General features: G+C 47.1%; 1 protein-coding gene across 5 annotated transcripts in view; it reads right to left on the bottom strand.

Moving 5' to 3' along the window:
• Window positions 1-21,627, bottom strand: part of VAV2 (vav guanine nucleotide exchange factor 2) — a 158,150-nt gene that overhangs the window by 44,342 nt on the left and 92,181 nt on the right. For all 5 annotated transcript variants that reach the window (XM_081178709.1, XM_081178706.1, XM_081178707.1 and 2 more), the window contains exon 3: window positions 9,697-9,755. In XM_081178709.1, coding sequence (XP_081034835.1) covers window positions 9,697-9,755 — 59 coding nt within the window. The remainder of the gene's footprint in view (window positions 1-9,696; window positions 9,756-21,627) is intronic.

Raw genomic sequence — 21,627 nt, forward strand, 5'->3', positions numbered from 1 at the left:
AGCACACTGGGTTACCTTTGGGCTAGACACTGCCTCTCAGCCTAACCTAGCTCACATGGTTGTTATGGGGATTACCGTAAATGAAGATGGGGAGAGCCATGTGCACCACCTTGAGCTAATTGGAGAAAAAGGTGAGATAGCAATGCAATTAATAATAAAATAAGTAATAAATAATAATAATACCAGCTGCTGGGAATCATAAATGGGGATAGCTGCTGTTGCACTTAGGTCCTCATTGTGGGCTTCTCAATGGGGCATCTGGTTGGCCACTGTGAGGAACAAGATACTAAACTAGATGGGCCTTTTGGCACATCTTATGTTCTGAATGACACCAAATTCATGTCATTGCATGGTAGAAGAAAATGTCAACTGTGCTAGATATACAGGAAGAGATCAGAATTTAAGATCCTCCATGACTCAATTTCCTGAACAAATAATGCAGTTCCTCATTGCCTGACGTTTCTGATGAATGCTGAACCACTTTCAAGGATTATTGGGGTTAACAGTGTAAGAGAAGACCTGCTGGATCAGGGCAATGGTTCATATAGTCCAGCATCCTGGTCTTACAGTGGCCAACCAGGTGCTTATAACCAGTGAAGAACTCGGACCGCCCCTTGTGGGTGAAGCCCAGGACCCAAGAGTTTGTGAAACTACCTCCCCCATCAAAACAAATGACCCAGGCAGTTGCAAACTGCTTTGGCATCATCACCATTCTTTTCTTCTTATTTTTTAAAAGCACTTTGTTATCAGGGGGTAGCGCTCTCGCTCTCTCATACAATAATAATAATAATAATAATAATTTATTATTTGTACCCCGCCCATCTGGCTGGGCTTCCCCAGCCACTCTGGGCGGCTTCCACAGAAACCAAAAAACACTAAAATATCATACATTAAAAGCTTCCCTGAATAGGGCCGCCTTAAGATGTCTTCTGAATGTCAGGTAGTTGTCCATCACCTTGACATCCAATGGGAGGGCATTCCACAGGGCGGGCACCACCACCGAAAAGGCCCTCTGCCTGGTTCCCTGTAGCTTCGCTTCTCGTAATGAGGGAACCGCCAGAAGGCCCTCGGCGCTGGACCTCAGTGTCCGGGCAGAACGATGGGGGTGGAGACGCTCCTTCAGGTATACTGGGCCGAAGCCGTTTAGGGCTTTAAAGGTCAACACCAGCACTTTGAATTGTGTTTAGCTTCAGAGTACATGTCCACCACCATGGAGAGGTGATGTCCTAGACAAGGGGAATTCAATTATTCTTGGTTCCCAAGGCAAGGCAAGAATCGGCACCATTGAGAGATACCAAGGTGTGAGTTCAGGACCATGGATAATGCTCCTGCAGAGGAGCATTTGTTTTAGCAAAGCCCTGCAGCAACGGACTGGTTCTCAAAGCAAGGCTAAGTCATTGACTGAAGGATCCATCCACCAAAGCTCCTCTTCTCAGTTAAAGGATTGGTGCTGCCTTCTTCATCCATTGGCTCATCTGAAATAATGGGATTTCCAGTAGTGGGATCTCTACTCCGGACTCTGTCGATCCCGAGGAGTCTGTGGATGAGCCATCAGAGATGGGTGGTAGAGCTGCCTCCTCGGGGCGCAGGGAATAGCAGCAAGCTCTAGTGCCTTCTGGGCATCGATCCATCTCTTCCTCAGAGCTGTAGGTGCTTGAGGACTCTTACTGCTGAGGATTAATTTTCCAGGGGCCATGACAGATGTAGATGAATGCTTCTGGGGAAAACAAGGGGCCAACCCTTAAGTCAACTTGATTTCCTAAGCTTGCCTGTTCAGTTGGCTATTCAGGTGGAGCAGAGGGTTAATCAGCTTCGTTTCCTAGAACACCAAAGAGCACTCCTTCAAAGGCAGAGCTTGGCTGGAGATAGAGAGGCAATGATGAGGAATTACTTACTGCAAGGTGGAATAGAAATCTCAGGGCCCGTCAGTCACCCTCTCGGCCTGAAGAACTTGACAACTTCCTTTTAATTATTGAAGAGCTGGTTCTTGATGCCATGTCCCAGTTGGTCAAGTCAGTGCACATCTGCATGGCAGAGCTGTACACTAAATCCCACTTCATGCATAAATATCCGGTTGTCAAAGCAACCAGGCATGTGGCAGCTGCCCCCAAAGGCCCTACAGGTCTTTAAAGACTCCCCAGAAAACCATTTCAGAGTTTTTCTTCAGACGTCTTCTTCATGCAGATGTGCCCCAGAGATACGTCTGCCATCCATGTGGGATATCCTTCTTGGAGAAGGGGAACGCCACTACTCAGTCATTATTGTTACTATTGTTACACAACAGTTGTATACTGCTTGATACTCTGCCTTAAATATTGATTTCTTACAAATGCAGAATGAGCGTTATGTGGCACTTGTAAGAGGCCAGTTACATTGATCAAAGTGGTTGAGTGGGGGCATATGGGGTAAGACTACCTTATCGATCTGTATCTCTTACTTCCAAAATGCTTTCCTTTGTGGAATCTGTTTTATTAGGATGTCTGCAAAATTGTACTACACCTTCTGTTTATTTTATCTCAACTGCAATAACATGCCCCACACAACCGTCATTCTTTGTTCCTTTATGGTTTGTAAGTTATTGTTTTTTAAAACTCAGCAAACACATCTTTTTATTACTATAGTAATTATTATTATTATTATTATTATTATTATTATTATTATTATTATTATCATCATCATCATCATCATCATCATCTGTCAGGGGTACAGGGACGGAGGCACAGGGAAGGCAGGAAATGGAGAGCGATGGAGAGGAATCCCAGGACAGTGAGGAAGAGGATGACAATGACGCAGGGGATTCTATGAGTCTCTCCAGCAAATCAGAGGATTCCCAGAAGGGGGCGCCCGTGGTCAGGGCAAGGGGAGCCCCAGGGGGAGAGTGTCAGGAGCGGGGGGCCAGCAGGGGACACCAAAGCGGCAGCTGGGAATCAGGGCCAGTTTCCCCTCCAGAGCGCAGCGAAGGGGGGGAGGTTCCAGTGTGCCAGGGGAAACAGCTCCGGCAGCAGAGAAAGAGGAGGGGTCAGAGCAAGCCATCATCCCGGAAGGGGAGGAGGGCAGTGAAGGGAGTAGTATAACTGTCAAAAGGAAAGTTAGAGGTTGGGCGCGCGCGCCAAGTTCAAATGTGGAGGCGCGCGGAAGTACAGGGAGCCCGGAGGAGGAGCCAGGTCCCAAAGCCCGCAGGAGGGGGGAAGAGCAGTCTGGGGATTCAGCGTCAGGGGAATCCAGGAGGAGCGGAACCCCAGCGGGCAGAAAGACCCTGCGGAAAAGGAAGGAGAGAAAGAGGTGGAGCAGCGTAAGCCTCTTAAACTGGTGCAGGGGAGGGACTGATTCAGAGGGGACTTCAACGGTCTAAGGCTAACAGACGTGGGGGCTGCACGCCTCGGTGATGGAACCATCTATGAACTGCAATAAACATCCTTGTATATAAGAAGAACTTGGCGTTGGTCTTTTGTGAGCTGAGACCTGAGGCAGCCCTGACATCATCATTATTATTTTATTTATACCCCGCCCTTCCCAGTTTAAAAACCAGGCTCAGGGCGGCTAACAGCAAATATAAAACATTGATTAAAATGCGACTTAAGGACAGCATAAAACAGTATAAAATACAACATAAAATGCAGCATCAATATCAATAAAATTCAGGGGTCGTTTGAGGGGGGGGGACCCCAGTCAGTAGACATCAAATGATCACTGGGGCTAACTGGCCAAGTTGGTCCTATTAGGACCAGCAAGGAGATCAGGGAAGAATTTAAATGTGGGGTCCCAGAAAGGGTTTCTTCATAGAAGAGGAAAGGGAAAAGGGAATAGAGGATCAGGCTAATTCAAATTGAAGGCCAGGCGGAATAGCTCTGTCTTACAGGCCCTGCGGAAGGAGATCAAGTCCTGCAGGGCCCTAGTCTCGTGGGACAGAGCATTCCACCAGGTCGGAGCCATCACTGAAAAAGCCCTGGCCCTGGTGGAGGATAGTCTGGCTTCCTTAGGGCCCAGGACTTTAAACTATTATTATTCATGGACCTTAGGGTCCTCTGCAGGACATACTAGGAGAGGCAGTCCCATAAGTACGAGGGTCCTAGGCCTCTTTTAAAAGACGAAAAGGCCTGGAGGCTTTGCATGTAGCCAAAGGAGCCCATCAAGCCCAATATCCTACTCTCACCATGGATAAGCAGATGCCTCAATGGAAGTTCTAGTAGCAGGACATGAGCGCAACACCGTATGCAGAAACAGAAAGACTCTCCACATTTGTGATTTCCAACAACTGGCATTCACAGTGGAGGTAGACCCTGCCTACCAAATCAGGCCCTCTGTTCTCACAGTGGCCAACCAGGTGCCTCAATGGCGAGCCCACAAGCAGAAAGTGATAGCAACAGCGGTCTCCTCACTTGTGACTCCCAGCAAGTGGTTTTTCAGAAGCATTACTGCCTTCAACACTGGAGTTAGCATACAGAACCTAAGGAGAACCTATCTGGATCAGGCTAGAGGCCAGCATCCTGTTGTCATGATGACCAGCCATATGCTCATTAAGGGAACCCCAAAAGAAGGAACTGAACACAATAGCACTCTCCCCTCTTGTTCTTTCTGATGACAGGCACCCAGAAGCACCCTGCCTCCATTGTTGCTAATTAAAGGGTCAAATGACCTAGGGATGGCCTTCTGCATACTCTGCAAATGGGAACTACAGTAAATTCCAGCTCCCACAAATGGTGTGATGTGCCCTGAATCTACTGTGTATCCATTTCGTTGTGGAGTGGAATAGACCATATTTCATAGAACTGTGTTGACACTCTGGAGAAGACTAATCCTGCCATGGCGCAAGTAATGGAGTCCCCATACCATTTGTTTCCTCCTCCTCCTCCTCCTCCTCCTCCTCCTCCTCCTCCTCCTCCTCCTCCTTCTTCCTGGACCTTTCTTACACTGCAGGGATTTTTTGTTAATTAGAGAATGAGAGAAGAGAGATTGGCGGCTCAAAAGGTATTACACACCAGTACTTGTTCCCAATTAGCCAAGCAAGCACCTCCGTGTAATTACAAGTGCTGGGTCATCATCCATAATTTTTCTGTCCCCTTTTCTTTGCCTGCAATGAGCATTAATCATGCCACATAAAAAGCAGGCTTACTTGTAAGTGGTATTCTGACCCCACTTCACCCAGGTGATCTCCAGTTCATAATTCTCCCTTTCCTGCAGCCTAAATTTCATCATACATGATTAAAAATCTCCAAGAGGTGCTATTCTGGATTCAGAAGCATGAACTTTAAACCCGTGCTCCCCACCTCCATCTCCAAGTAGGAACATACGAAGCTGCCTCCTCCTGAGCTAGACCATTCGTCTATCTAGCCCAGTATTGTCTACACAGACTGGCAGCAGCTGTCCAGACAGGGGTCTTTTCCAAACCTGCCAGAAGATGCTGGGGATTGAACCTGGGAGGGTTTTGCTGATTATGCTACCACCAAATATGGTCCATTGGCAAGGCTCTTTGGCAGCAGAAGTCCGAGGCTGGGAAATATTCTCTTCTCCAAGCTGTGACTTACCGTATTTTTTGCTCTATAGGACGCACCGGACCATAGGACGCACCTTGTTTTAGAGGGGGAGAACAAGAGAAAAAATTCTTCCCCTCTCTGCTCAGCGCCCCTTCAGCGAAGCAGCAGGAGAAACGGAGCCCCTTCCATTTCTCCTCCCGCTTGGCTGAAGGGGCGCTGCGCAGCTCTCCCTCTCTGCTGAAGCCAGGAGAGTCTTGCTCTCCTGGCTTCAACAAAAGGAACCCAAAGCCTCCGGAGCGCAGCGGGAACTCGCGCTGCGCTCCGAAGGCTTCAGGTGGCTATCCCTAAAGCCTGGAGAGGGAGAGGGGTCAGTGCACACCGACCCCTCTCGCTCTCCAGGCTTCAGCGAAAGCAACGCGAAGCCTCCGGAGGGGGGAGGGAGCGCTCCCTCTGCGCTTTGGAGGCTTTGCGTTGCTATCGCTGAAGCCAAGGAGCCTGCATTTGCTCCATAGGACGCACACACATTTCCCCTTAATTTTTGGAGAGGGAAAAGTGCGTCCTATAGAGCGAAAAATACGGTATTTCTTTGCCCAGCGTTCTGGAGAATTTACCCCCACCCCTTGAATGTGTTTTATTCTGCTGATAGGCTGTTTGTTCTATATTTCATTATTTTTACATTTATATCCCACCTTTCCTCCAACAAGCTCAAGGAGCTCCACACAGTTCTCCAACTTCTCTGCCTGTTATCCTAACAACAGCCCTGTGAGGTAGCTTAGCTAAGAGACAGTGACTGGCCCAAGGTCACACCCAGTGAGTTTCACGGCTGAGCAGAGATTTGAATCCTGGCCTCTCCCAGACCATAGTCAGACCCTCTAACCTAGTGGTTCCCAAACTTTTCAGGACACCCACCCCCTTGGTCCCATAAATTCATCACCAGTGCCCCCTACCTTACCCTTTGAAAAGCCTTATTCAGAATAGTGGTTTGCATGACCTACCAAGGAAGATGATAGCACAATAAAATTCAAAACAGTGACTATTAATTGCACTTCTATTCTAAATTCCATTTAGTTTAACTAACTCAGCAAAATGAATGAACTTGATTCAGTGATACCACCTTTTCAAAGTCTAATAGTCATTATCTCTAGCATCTCCTTGCCTCTTGGTGCCCCTTCAAGTAATCCCACCACCCTCTGGTGGATGGTATCACCCACTTAGGGAAGCCACTACACCACACTGCCCCCCTATGTTGACATTTTAGAGCACGTATTTCCCTGACACACTTTACTGAAAGGCTACTAAATATTCCAAGCTGAATTTTGCAGAGCTGGAGAGGAAGACACGTGTGACATTGGGCATGACTACAGCTGCAGTGTATTAAGTCTAATCATAGCAGCACAAGAACAGTGGTTCATTAGAAACGGGTCTTTGTCGCATTGTGTCGTTCACAGCTTGAGCTTTGGAGAATAAACCCCCCTCTTCCCCAATGAGATATATAGGCAGCCGCTACCTGCACAACTCTGAACAGCAATTCTATCCTCTGAGGTTTAAGTAATTGCATTTACAAAATATTAAATTTTAAAACAGAGCAATACAGAAAATTGAGGATGTTGTGCACCCTAGCCCAAATCTCGCCGTTATGGTCTAGTTCTGTGCTGAAATCTCCCTTCTGGTTTCATGAAAGTGTTCTTCCACTGAGAAAGAAGCTTCCAGGTTTTTTTTTCCTGCCTTGTTCTCAGGGGCACATAAGGAGTTTTTAAGAATATCAGAAGAGCCCTGCTGGACCAGGCCTATGGCCCATCCATTCCAGCATCCTGTCCTCACAGGATGCCCGTGGGATCTAGCTGGTTTTAAAAGAGGATTAGACAAATTCGTGAAGGGCAAGGCAGCAATGCTTATGAATACCAGTTGCTGGAAACCACAGGAGGGGAGAGGACTCTTGTGCTGAAATCCTGCATGCAGGTTTCCTAAAGGCATCGGGTTGGTGCATGACGAATTTGAGCTCTTAATACAGGATGGCAAATATGACCTAGTAGGCATTACTGAGACCTGGTGGGATGAGACACATGACTAGAATGTAGAAATGGAGGGGTTCAACCTGTTCAAAAGGAATAGGGAGGAGTAGGAGCATTATATGTAAAGGATGCGTACACTTGTAAAGAGATCCTGGACCTGGACCTGAGAGTATTTGGGTAAAAATTGTAGGAGAGGAGGAGAAAACCCCCCCAATGATCTTACTGTGGGTGTCTGCTATATATACCTAAGCCAGTCTGAGGACTTGGGTAATGCCATCCTACAGCAGATTCCCAAACATCCAAAAAGGAGACTTCAATTACCCAGATATCTGTTGGAACTCAAACCAATTCCTCCAAAGCTTTGCTGACAATTCCAGAAGGTGGAAGAAGCAATAAGGCCATAATCTATATTGGACCTGGTCCTCAATAACAGGGAGGAACTGACTGACAAAGTGGAAGTACTGAGAACCTTGGGAGAAAGTGATCAGTTCCTCCTGGGTTTCATGGTACAGAGGGAAGCTAAGTGTAGTCGAACATGCACACTGGACTTTAAGAAGGCTGGTTTCAAAAAGTTGAATGAATCAATGAACTATTGGGTGAGATCCCATGATCAGAAACACTGAGAGAATAGGGAATCCAAAATGGATGGGGGTTTCTTAAAGGTGACTTGTGCCCTGTGCCGCTTCCTTGAGCTGACTCCAAGCATTGCTTATTTATTTCAGCAATGATAGCCAGCCTTTGAAGATCCAAGTTTAGAATAAATGGAGGCCACACTTGGGTTTGTGCAGGGCAGGCAGGCAATGCAGGGAAGGGTGAGGAGAGGAGGAGGGTGGGTGGGTTTTCGTCCAACCCTTCTGGCAGTTGATCCAACAAGGCAGCGGGAGTGTTTGTTCCTGGGATGAAAGGCATTGTTTGCAAAGACCAGATCTTTGTTGCATGGGATTGCAAAAGAAACTTTCCACTCCCCAAAATTGGCTGTCCAGGGATCAAGTGTGAAAAGGGTTTTTAAATGTCTGGAAGTTGCATTTGTTGGCCAAGGAAAGAGGAACTGGGATTACTCATCCATGAGAATGATGTGAGGGGGTGCAAAAATCTGGAGGTTCCAGTACCTGCTGGAGGAAGAATATAATATAAGTCCTGCTGGATCAGGCCCATCTGGTCCAGCATCCTGTTCTCACAGTGGCCAAGCAGATGCCCCAATGCGAAGAAGCCCAGAAGCAGGACTTGAGTGTAATAGCAACTCTCCCCACCAACTGGTATTCCAAGAGAATGGGAAATTCTGGTGGAGGGATTATATTACTTTGACACACACACACAAAGGTAAATGGTAAAGGAGCCCTGGATGGTTAAGTCCAGTCAAAGGTGACTATGGGGTTGCAGCGCTCATCTCGCTTTCAGGCCAAGGGAGCTGGTGTTTGTGCACGGACAGCTTTCTGGGTCATGTGGCCAGCATGACTAAACCGCTTCTGGTGCAACGGAACACGTGATGGAAGCCAGAGCGCACGGAAACGCTGTTTACCTTCCCGCCACAGTGGTACCTATTTATCTACTTGCACTGGTGTGCTTTTGAACTGCTAGGTTGGCAACAGCTGGAACTGAGCAATGGGAGCTCACCCAGTTGTGGGGATTCAAACCACCGATCTTCTGATCGGCAAGCCCAAGAGGCTGAGTGGTTTAGACCACAGCACCACCCACGTCCCACCTATACCAAAATCACCAATCTGCTTCACAACACCAAAGCAACCCCTCCCCCATCTTCACAGGTAAAGGCACCCCTGACCATTAGATCCAGTCGTGACTGACTCTGGGGTTGCAGCACTCATCTCACTTTATTGGCTGAGGGAGCTGGCGTACAGCTTCCGGGTCATGTGGCCAGCATGACTAAGCTGCTTCTGGCGAACCAGAGCAGCGCACGGAAACGCCGTTTACCTTCCCACCCGAGTGGTACCTATTTATCTACTTGCACTTTGACATTCTTTTGAACTGCTAGGTTGGCAGGAGCAGGGACCGAGCAACGGGAGCTCACCCCGTCGCAGGGATTCGAACCGCCAACCTTCCCATCGGCAAGCCCAAGGCTCAGTGGTTTAGACCAAAGCGCCATCCGCATCTTCACAGAGAAGTCAGCAATTAAACTTACGAAAACCTGTTCTGCAGATTTAAGGAAACAATTTTGAAAATGCAGCAGCTTCAAGCAAAATGGAACCCCTTACCTAATTCCTTTGTTTTGAGCGATGCTGTGATGAGATAGTCTGGAGACTGCCGATATCACCTAATGAAAGAGAGACAAGGATGGGTGTTAGAGACAGATGCAGTTCTAGAGTCAGGTAACAAGGCTGTTATCGTCGTGCAAGAAAGTCTCAGGTGGGAGTCGCATTTAAGGATCTGTTTCCCCACCTGCTAGAAAAGAATGTATTTAATTTTGGTATAATTGCAAAGCCGTTGCTCACCTACAAAAACAATGATTACGTCAAGGAACTACATCTAAGTTTTACTCAGAATAGAGCCATTGAAGTTAATGAAGCTAAGTGCATTAACTTAGGAGGGGAGGGCAGTCCCAGGTTCATTTCCCAACGGCATCTCCCTGCCTGAAACCCTGCAGAACTGCTGCCAGCCAGTGTCAGCAAAACTAAGCTAAGTGGACCTAGGGGCAGTTCAAACTGTCTTTCTGATCATCTCTTTCAAAGCAGCCGCCATAGTGAAGCATTAATTAACTTTTCTTTTTGCCTTATGAGAAAGACCACATTTAAAAAATAATAATAAATAAATCAGTACATATAACGGTAACAGCGTTTTACAAACTCACAATCAATAAATAAACATGGCTGCATTGTCCTTTTCATTAGTAATTCATACACAGTATGCAATTGCATAACCGCCCGCCCTCCCGCTCCCACCGCTTGAAGTCCACAGTGATTATTCACTAGTAGATCACTTATTTTCCTCTGCCCTCCTGCTTCTTCTTCTTCCTTTTGTGTCTTGTTAAGGCTGCAAGCCTGAGGGCAAGCAGCCCTGTTGCTGTTTTTATTGATTCGCAAGCCACTCTGGGAGCTCTTTCCTGCAAAAGAGCAGGGCGTTTTTAAAATAGGCTTTGAATAAATAAAATAAATAAATAAATAAATGTCCCAAATTGAAACTAAAAATCTGAATATAGCGAAAGGAGGTATTTTGCTAGGCAAGGATGGCATGATTCTCACACATGCTGAGAGGAGCTGTGGACAGGGATGGAGTCTTCCACAACTAAGCCTTATGATGAATGGTTGAAGGAAATGGGTATATTTAGCATGGAGGGGAGAAGACATCTTCAAATATCTGACGGGCTGTCACATGGAAGATGAAGCAGGCTTGTTTTCTGCTGCTCCAGAGGGGAGAATCCAAACCAATAGATCCAAAGGAAGAAAGGAGACTCTGACTAAACACTGGGAAGAACTTTCTGACTGCAAGTTGTTCAACAGTGGAATGGGCTCCCTCGGAAGGTGGTGGGCTCTCCTTCATTGGAGTTCTTTTGATAGCCATCTACCAGGAATTCATTGCAGCGGGGTTAACATACGAACATAAGAAGTGTCTGCTGGATCAGGCCAAAGGGGGGCCCATCTAGTCCAGCATCTCATTCTCATAGTGGCCAACTGGTTCGCCACAAGCTGGATTCAAGCATAAGAGCAGCACTCTCCCCTTATGTGGTTTCCAACAACAAGCATTCAGAAACATTGCTCCAGCTGTGGAAGCAGAGCCTAGCCATTATGGCTAGTAGCTGTTGGTAGCCTCCTCCTTTTTCTTGAATTTGTCCAATCCTCTTTTAAAGTCATCCAAGTCGGTGGTCACCAATGACTTCTCTGGGAGTGAGTTCCATAGTTTAACTATGCGCTGCTGGGTTAGACTAGATTACCCTTGGTATGCCTTCCAACTCAACAATTCTATGACTCTTTGGGATGACATGGAAGCAAAGGAGTTCTCCTTATTGACCCCTTCCTGGCCAATAGGGGAAGGGGAATGTGAGAGGGGCTCTGTGTCTTTGTGACTGGGAAATTGTTCAATGATCACCTGTGCCTGCCTTCACCATTAGACCCATCATTACCACTCCTGTGCCTAACTGGAGTTAATGGGCTGCATCCAATATTAGTCCTGCTCAAGTGCAGCCACCATCAAAATGACTAACGTAGGTTCATTCATTTCTATGGGTCTTTTCTAAGTAGAACCGATGGACCTGCATTAGTCACACACATTAAAGCAAAAACTGAAGACATCTGAAGGCAGCACTGTATGGGGACGTTTTTAATGTGTGATGTCTTGCTGTGTTTTAATTTGTTGGAAGCCTCCCAGAATGACTGGGGTAAGCCAGTCAAATGGGCGGCATATAAACAGTATATGATGATGATGTCTACTCTGAATAAAGGTGTATGAAGTGTCAGGGGAGAGCAGTTCCTCTGATGTGGACGGGACACGTCATGTTCCTTCTGGGGTAGTGTGTCCACCTTTGGTTTCCACCCTGCATGCAGTTCTCACCTGTGGCTCCTAAAAGTTGTCAGCATATGACAGCAGCCACACCCTGGGAAATGACTTTGACTGGCCAGCTAAACCAGGTGGGTCTCAAACCCTTAGTAAATTAAAGACTTCCCCTGCATGTGAAGACAGGCTCCAGTGGACGAAGCAGACCAGACCAATAGTCAAGAAGGCAGCTTCTGCATGTCCTGTAGAGGGAAATGAGGGGCAGATGGGGCTCATCAGCCTGCAAAGGGAGCCCATCTCAGAGAAGGAAAATTCTAATCCTAAACCTCCGCTGCCTTGTGGAATATCTTCAGGAAAAGGCTAAGGATTAAACCCACACAAATCTGGATTAGAATCCCTAAAACGGTTAGATGGCGCCTTGTATTTCTGCAGCCAAGCTGGTGCCAAATGTATTGCTCTGCTTTCCTTTGCACTACATCAGTGTGGCTGAGGGAGGGGGGCCTTGTTGTCTGGGCAGCCCAGGACCTCCACACACAATGCCCAGGCTTGTGCCCCCACCCCGTGAAATCACTTCAGTGCTGCTAATGCAGGAGTTTGACCTCACCCCTGGAGGCACACTCCATTGTCTCTCAAGACAGACAGATGCTAACAATTACTCTGAATAGAGCTAATACAGTGGACGCTCTGGTTGCGAACATGATCCGTGCAGGAATGACTGTACTGGATGTTTTATTTACTTTTATTTCATAAAATTTATACAATGTATGATGGTTTTTAACAAAACTTCAAAGCAGTTTACAAAGAGAATAAAACAAAATTATCAGCAAAAGCAGTAAAAATTCTTCAAAATGTTTTTTAAAAATAAAATCTGCAAAAAACTTTTTTAAAAAGATTAAAACATGTACCAGCATTCTACATATCTAGGTAGTCTTGCCTAACCCAAAATGCTTTTAGCAGATGCTGGAAACAGTACAGTAAAGAAGCCTGCCCGATAGTTCCCATGTGTAGATACTGCCACACTAAATCACAGGATTTTAGAGTTGGAAGGGACTGAGTTATGGGTGTAGGAATGGGTATTATGTTGCACCTGTATAAGTGCCAGTTCAGTTGAAAGCAATTAAAAAGAGCTGCACAGGCCTGTCCATTCAGATAGATTATATATAGATCTATTTATGTATGTATGTATTTGAAGATAACATCCAAGGGATAGCTTGAGATGTAAATCTTCCTCTCTTTCTTTCTTTCAGGGAACTGTGGGTTCTTTTCCACAACTCCCTGTAAATAACAAGGGAAAAGCCAACCCTTCTGTTACATCCCGAGAGTGCCATCACCACATGGACATAGCTGTCACTCAGCATTTGTTAAAGGGTCAGACCTTCTGACAGGCTTATTAAAGAGAAGAGATCGATTCTTGGACAGAGTTAAATTTACCAAGCAAGCAGAAAGGAGAAGGAAAACAATGATCTGACCTACAAAAACAAAACAAAACAAAATGAAGAAGGAGAGAGGTAACAGGCCAGAGGCAAGCCCATCTGCTTTTTGCTGAGACTTCCCCTGGTGTCTGTCTCTTAGGGAGACACAGCCACAAAGTACAGCCACAGCCCACATCATCTCAACCAAACTGCTCGAAATTTAGGCGTGATGACAGTAGTCCTGCCCTTTTAAATGAGGGGCCTGTGTGGAATCACAGAGGAGGGGAGGAGGGGGGTCTGGTTTTATGCAAGAGAGAAGGAGGGAAAGATGCAAGGGAGAGATTGGGAAGAGAATTTTGGAGCGGTTCTCGTTTTCATGCAGACCTCTAGCCAATTTATACTTGCTTGAACCAATAAAGTGAAGCCAAACTTAAATCAATTTTGTTGCTCTTGTGCCTAGGTCCTGCTTGCAGGTTTTCCATCGAGCATCCAGTTGCCACTGTGAGGACAAGATGCTGGATCATGAGAAGCCTTCAGCCTAATCCAGCAGGGCTCTAATTATATTCTACCTCCACCACCGGAGGCAGCAAGTCTCTAAAGGCCAGTTGCTGGTGATCACAAGTGGGGAGCATGATGCTGTTGCACTCAGTTCCTGTTTTTGGGCTTCCCATTGGGGTATCCTGTTGGCCACTGTGAGTACTGGATGCTGGGCTACTGGCCTGATCCAGCTCTTCCTATGTTCTGCAAAAGGCCCCAAACCCCACACACCTACCTGCTTGATTTTAATACTTTTCATAACATCTTCAGTTTGAATCAACCAGGACAGGTGGGTGGGTGGGTGGGTGTACATACCTTTTTTTGCACAGGTCTCCTGCCTTTAACCATGAGCCCCCACTTCCAACTCAAGCAAAAGTGTTTTAAGCAATTCAGTTTTGCAGCCCTGTCAACCACATCTTCTGCTTGCACAACCAGTTCTCAGCAGAGGCAAAAGATGCAAGGCAGAAATTTGTCATGAAGAAACATACAAGGCCCTATGGAAGGGGAACCTCGGTTTGCCCTTCCATGAGCTTGCCCTCCTGTGACTCTGAGCATGCCTGACACTTGGCGTGGCTGTTCCAAATGATGACAGACAGTCACACGCACATACTGACCCCGTGCTGCAGGCAGGCACGGAGGAGGAAGAAGGTGACGACCCTCCGGTGGCTGTGTGAGGGTCACAAGGGAGGCATCCTGGCTCATAAAGCAGAATTCTGCTGTTGCATAAATTAATTCAAATTAAGACAAATCTGAATAATCGCTTCTGCTACTGTTACCTGAAACAAGAGGTTCTGGAATTCACTGAAACCTGTTTTTTTATTGTCTATATTTTAATAGATTTGTTTTTTATATTGTTTTAATTCTATTAGAGTTTGATTACTTTTTAGCAATTATCTTTCAGCTTTCTGTATTTTATCTGTGTTGTTTTAACTTATGTAAGCCACCTTGAGTCCTGGTCTAGAAAAACGGTGGATATAAATAAAACAACATCATCATCAACAGCAGCAGCAACAACAACAACAAGCTCACTTCTTCATCCCCTAAACGTTGAACATCTTATCCAACCATCGACCAAGCTTTAGAGATTCTGGCAGGCACACTCACATACTACCAAATCTACCATTGCAGTCTTGAGAGCTAGAAATCTGTTTTTGAAGATAAACATATAAACAAACAAAAAGTTCCAAGAAACCCAGATTCTGCACTTTCCCCCCAAGGTTGTGACCTTTTCCTGCATCCCTTGGGAAGACAAGTCAGTGTTCAAAGGGTATTTGGGTACAATACCTTAGCAGTTCTCACAACAGCCTGTGAGGCAGTCCAATACCAGTCCAATACTGTCCTTTACTGTTTAAAAAACAGAGGAGAGCCTGTCTGTAGGACCATTTTACTACCTGTCTCATCAAAGAACTGCATTTGATGCGGGGGGGGGGGGAGTGCTCAGCCTACCCTGGGGTGAGGAGCAGAGAATGAGAATAACGAGGTAATAACTGGCGACCAGAAAAATAGCCTGCCTTAGTATTGTTCTCTAAGATCATCTATTGCCTGGGGAAATGCAAAACTACGAGGACTAGAATCTTACCTAGTTTTTAGGGGCAGTATGGTATTTATTAAGGGACACAGGTGGTGCTGTGGTCTAAACCACAGAGCCTAGGGGTACCTTTACCTAGCAGCCATCAAAAGCCCTCATCTCAATGAATTTGTCTAATCCTCTTTTAAAGCTATCTAGGTTGGTGACTGCGACGCGGGTGGCGCTGTGGGTTAAACCACAGAGCCTAGGACTTGCCGATCAGAAGGTCGGCGGTTCGAATCCCTGCGACGGGGTGAGCTCCAGTTGCTCGGTCCCAGCTCCTGCCCACCCAGCAGTTCAAAAGCACGTCAAAGTGCAAGTAGATAAATAGGTACCCCTCCGGCGGAAAGGTAAACGACGTTTCTGTGCCCTGCTCTGGTTTGCCAGAAGTGGCTTAGTCATGCTGGCCACATGACCCGGAAGCTGTACGCCGGCTCCCTCAGCCAGTAAAGCGAGATGAGCGCCACAACCCCAGAGTCGGCCACGACTGGACCTAACGGTCAGGGGTACCTTTACCTTTACTATGGTATTTATTATTGCTGTTTAAAAGTATTAAACTATCACACTGTTATTGTCAAGGACCTTACATTTTCAATGCCATGAATTAGTGCAGAAGGAAGCAGGTTCAACCCCTAATGGGTTTGGGAAAGACTCCCTGCATGAGACCATGGAGAGGCACTGTCAGTCAGTGTGTGCAGTACCAATGACCTGACTCAGTCAGCATCCTGTGTGCCTGTTTAAATTAGCCCAAACCGTGAGGACTAGAATCTTGCCAAAGGAAGGGTTGCACCTCAGTGGTGAAGCATCTGCTTTGCATGCAGAAGGTCCTGAGTTCAACCCCCAAGAGCAAATCCAGCCACGGCTGGGAAAGAGTCTCCTGCCTGAAACCCTGGAGAGCAGCTGCCAGTCAGGGTAGACAATACTGAGCTAGATAGAACCCAACAATCTGGCACAGTGTAAAGGAGCTTTCCATGTTCCTATGCAATAAAGGCAAATTTCATCCTTGGATGAAAAAATTCCCTGGGATTTTCTTTTCTCCCCTCCACTAGCTCCAACAAGACTGAAAATGTGGAATAGTGTGGCAGAGATCACACCCAATTAATATTTCAGGCCACCAGCAGGGGATCAGGAGGGCATCTAAGACCTCTTAGTTGGCGGTGGTTCAATCCAGCTGGAGGAAGCAACGGGTCAGCTGACAGCTCAGCGCACAGCAGTCCTCAGGAAAGGATAAAAGTTGGAAGGTAAAGGAACCATGACTTATTCATACGCCTCAATTCAGCCCTACGCTCAGAGGCCCCATGACACTGAAATAACAGTTCAGAAGCCGTTTGGTGTAACTGAAAGGTTATTAGGAAACCAAAACAAAAAAGCAAAATATAACCCACCTCTTTTTTTCTCCCCAAGCACTAAAAACAAATGAATAACTAAGAAACTGATCCCTTTTGCACAGATATGGGGAAAGCTTTTTTCTGCTGCTCCAGAGGGCAGATCCCAAACCAATTGATTCAATAGACAAGAAAGGAGATTGTGACGAAGCATCAGGAATAACTTTCTGGTGGCAAGAGCTGTTCAACAGTGGAACCAACTGCCACGGAAGGTGGTGGACTCTCCTTCCTTGAAGGTTTCTAAGCATAGGTTTTGTGGTCATCTGTAGTAGAGATTTTGTGGTCATTCTCTAGTAGAGATTCCTGCATTGCAGGTGATTGGACTGGATGGCCCTTGGGGACACCTTTCAACACTACAATTCTATGATTCTGTGACTCTAACAACTCTTTGAAGAGGAGGGCATGTGTGTTAACCTGATTGTGGGTATGGGGGCAGGCAGCAGATCTCAGCAGCTTGATTCTGCCACCATGAACAATAAGTATAGTACAAGAGGATACCATCCTTGTATTAAGTGATAAGGCAGCTCTGGTTTGGGACATAAGAGCAAAATCTGGGTTCTGCTTAGGCTGGGCCAGACAGAGCTGTGCTGGCTGAGACTGGTGGGAGCTCGTTGTAGCTCAATGCACCAAGAAGGCACTGGGTTGCAGGAGGCTGGTCTAGTTCAGTGTTTCCCAACCGGTGTTCCGCGGCACACGAGTGTGCCGTGAGACATCGGCTGGTGTGCCGCGAGATGCCTGGAGGGAGGCGGGCGAGTCGGGCGGCGAGAGGCGGGGCGGCGGCGGCGAGGAGAGGCCGCGCCTCCTGCTGCTGCCTGGCGCTCCTCCTCGCAGCCGGCAGCGCTGCCTGGGCGCCTCCGCGCGACTCTGCCTCGCTGGGTTTGGTCTCCCAGCAGAGACGGGTCACACGCGCACCTCCCTCCCTCCCTCAGCCTGTGCGGAGGGAGAGCCAGAGAGAGGCATCGCTCCTGCGCGGCGGGAGAGGGAGCAGCCGGAGCGATGCCCCAAACGAGCTGAATTCCGAGCGAGGGACTGAGGGGGGAGGGAAAAAACTTTCACTTTCGTGCGTCCCTCCCGGCGTGACGCTGCGCGCTGACGTCACGGGGCGGGGCTTTAATGGTGGTGTGCCGCGAGATTTTTTTTCAGTAAACAGGTGTGCCGTTGCCCAAAAAAGTTTGGGAAACACTGGTCTAGTTGCATATCTAGTTGTACCTGCATTGGGTCAACCCAGTTTCCCCATTCTCCCAGCAGTCAATAATATGGCTCAGGGCAGAAATATAATAGTACCCCACACGGCTATCCTCGCAGCCGCAGCATTTTTAATTGGGAAAGGGTCTTAGCTCAGTGGCAAAGCATCTGCTTGGCAAGTTCCAGGTTCAATACTCAGCATTGCCAGGTAGGATTTGGAAATACTCCAATCTGAAACCATGGAGCACTGCTGCCTGTCAGTGTAGGCAATACTGACCCAAGTGGACCAGTGGTCTGATTCAGTAGAAGGCAGTATCCTATGCTCCTAAGGCAGTTTCTATATTCCTAATTAAAGAATTTCAACTTTCTCTAACATGATTATGGTTTTTTTCTCTCTAAACAACCCTAACAGGCCCTTCCAAAGGAAAGATGGATTCGGGAGAATAAACATCAGCAGAAACAGCAGACTCAAAGCACCCTCCTTGCAGAGTGGAGATAGCATTAGATTTAATCCCAGAACCATCTGCACATGCAAAGCCAGGAGGGTGAGGACGGCGTGTGGGGCCTGAGGAAAGCTGCTTGGGAAAGCAGGCAAGGCGGCCAAGAGCCCCTGACATCTAAATGGCTTTGGGCAGGAGACATTACTGCTGTCAGTAATGACTGACAACACACTGTGGAAGGTTTCCTATCACATCACATACCACTGCAAATCTGGTCAAAGGACAGCAGGAGAAAAGAGCATTTAGCTAAGTGCAAAGCAGCTTCAGAAGCAGCGCTGGCAAAAACGGGTGCTCTTTATTGCTCGTTTTTAATTTTACAATTTGTTAGATTTCTTACTCCCACCCGTTCACTCTTGACACTTGAAGAGTAGATTTTTAGGATGTGAAGTGTAGATTTTTAGGACCCACCTTATTTTTGTGATTGTAAGTTGTTTCAAACTGATTTTAATATTGTGTTTTAATGGTGCAAACAGCCCATGGACCTTAGGGTGATGGGCAAGTGAGAGGAGAAGGAGAAGGAGAAGGAGAAGGAGAAGGAGAAGGAGAAGGAGAAGGAGAAGGAGAAGGAGAAGGAGAAGAAGAAGGAGAAGAAGAAGAAGAAGAAGAAGAAGAAGAAGAAGAAGAAGAAGAAGAAGAAGAAGAAGAAGAAGAAGAAGCAGCAGCAGAAGCAGCAGCAGCGGAACATAAGAAGAGTCTGCTTGCTGGATCAGGCCAGTGGCCCATCTAGTCCAGCATCTTATTCTCACAGTGGTTAACCAGATGTCTCTTCTGGGAAACCCACAAGCAGACGTGGCTTCCAGCAGCTGGTATCCAAAAATCTTATTGGCTCTGACCACTGAGGCAGAGTGTAGCCATTGATGACTGTCTCTTCCATGAATTTGTCTAATCCTCTTTTAGAGTTTGTTTCTGCTTGGCAGGGGGTTGGACTCGATGGCCCTTGTGGTCTCTTCCAACTCTATGATTCTATGATTCTAGGTTTGTGGCCATTGCTGCCTTCTACTTCTGAGTAGATACGGTTAGGAATGGGTTCCTCTCCACCCTGGCTTTTGAAACCTTGAAATGTAGATTTATTTTTTTTAGGACTCAATTTGTTTTTATGTTTGCAAATTGTTTTAAACTGTTTTTAATTAAAAGTTAGCAGGGTGGTAGAACCCAGGGGTGAGGGTTTTTTCCTGCCTGCACCTGGCCTATCAGGTCTTAGGATGTGGCGATGGTGGGGGGGAGGCTGTGTAGGAGAAGCATCGCATGCCCTAATGCACACTCAGCCCTGTGAGATTGGATGTGACACCCTGACGCAGGCGTGTGCTTCCCAGCATGAAATCCCAGAAGGAGGCCAAGCCACCACCTACAGAGTTTTCCACCTAACCATCAGGTCCCCTTAGCGCTGGGCTCAGTGGAGACGTCGGGCAGATGATCCCAGTGTCAGCCTAAGAGAAGCATCCGAACTTTACCAGCCTGTCTTCACTCCTGGCAGAACACCATCACCACCTTTCATGGAGTCAGAACTGCAGATTTGTAAAGCTGGAAGGGACCCCAAGGGGGTCATAGACTCCAATGCCCTGCAATGCAGGAATCTCAGCTAAAGCATCCATGACAGATGGCCATCCAACCTCTGCTTATAAGTCTCCAATGAAGGAGGGCCCACCACCTTCCGAGGGAGACAGTTCCACTGGCAAACAGCAATTACCGTCAGAAAATTCTAGCATTACAGGTGTGTGTGTGTGGGGGGGAGATTCCTCTATCCCACTTTCTCCATATCATGCATAATTTTATAAACTTCTATCACGTCGCATTTTGATGACTGTGAGTTATTTGAACTGTTTTTTTAATTATTATTTATACTGTTCTACTGTTAAATAAATTAACAATAATAATAGGCCCCCAAAGCTGCAACCTTCTCCACACAGGGGATCTGCTCCAAGCACAGGAAAAAGCAGGGTGTCACTAGATCACTGCACACCCCCCGCCCACAATTACAGCCTGCTTCGAAAAAGATCAATTATTTAGCTGAGCAGCACCTACCCACTCTCACTGCACCCTGCCCCACAAATACCATGTCAGCCCGCATATGGCGCCTGAAACACGACAACCCACTTACAGCAGATCAATTATTCATGGCCACTTCATGTCATCGCTGAACACATAATCCTAACTGCCCCTGTTACCCCGTAACACGTGTTTGGAAAACCATGGGGGACCGCAAGGCTAACGCAGCGCCATCTATCTCTTATCCCTTTCCTTTTTTCCCCTCTTTCTTTTTTTGGTCCAAGACAGACAGAAGACAGCAGGATTTTACCAGGTTTACAATGGATCCCCCCAGTAATGGGCCATTCCCCAACCCATGTGCCGTGAGGGAGATAAGAACACAAGACTGACTCTGCCAGGTCAGGCCTGTAGCCCATCTAGCACAGCATCTTGTTCTCACGGCGGCAAACCACATGCCACAGGGGCAAGCCTGTAAGCAGGACATGAGTGCAATAGCAAGTCTGTCTCGCCAGAGTGGTGTATGCTCTAGTTATCTCTCGCTTGGACTACTGCAATGCACTCTATGTGGGGCTACCTTTGAAGGTGACCCGGAAACTACAACTAATCCAGAATGCGGCAGCTAGACTGGTGACAGGGAGTGGCCGCCAAGACCATATAACACCGGTCTTGAAAGACCTACACTGGCTCCCAGTAAGTTTCCAAGCACAATTCAAAGTGTTGGTGCTGACCTTTAAAGCCCTAAACGGCCTCGGTCCAGTATACCTGAAGGAGTGTCTCCACCTCCATCATTCTGCCAGGACACTGAGGTCCAGCACTGAGGGCCTTCTGGCGGTTCCCTCACTCTGAGAAGCCAAGTTACAGGGAACCAGGCAGAGGGCCTTCTCAGTAGTGGCACCCGCCCTGTGAAACACCCTCCCACCAGCAGTCAAAGAGAAAAATAACTACCAAACTTTTAGAAGACATCTGAAGGCAGCCCTGTTTAGGGAAGCTTTTAATGTTTAATAGGTTATTGTATTTTAGTGTTTTGTTGGAAGCCGCCCATAGTGGCTGGGGAAACCCAGCCAGATGGGCGGGGTATAAATAAATAGATAGATAGATAGATAGATAGATAGATAGATAGATAGAT

Source organism: Podarcis bocagei (genome assembly GCF_964188305.1).
Source record: "Podarcis bocagei genome assembly, chromosome: Z".
Lineage (NCBI taxonomy): Eukaryota > Metazoa > Chordata > Lepidosauria > Squamata > Lacertidae > Podarcis > Podarcis bocagei.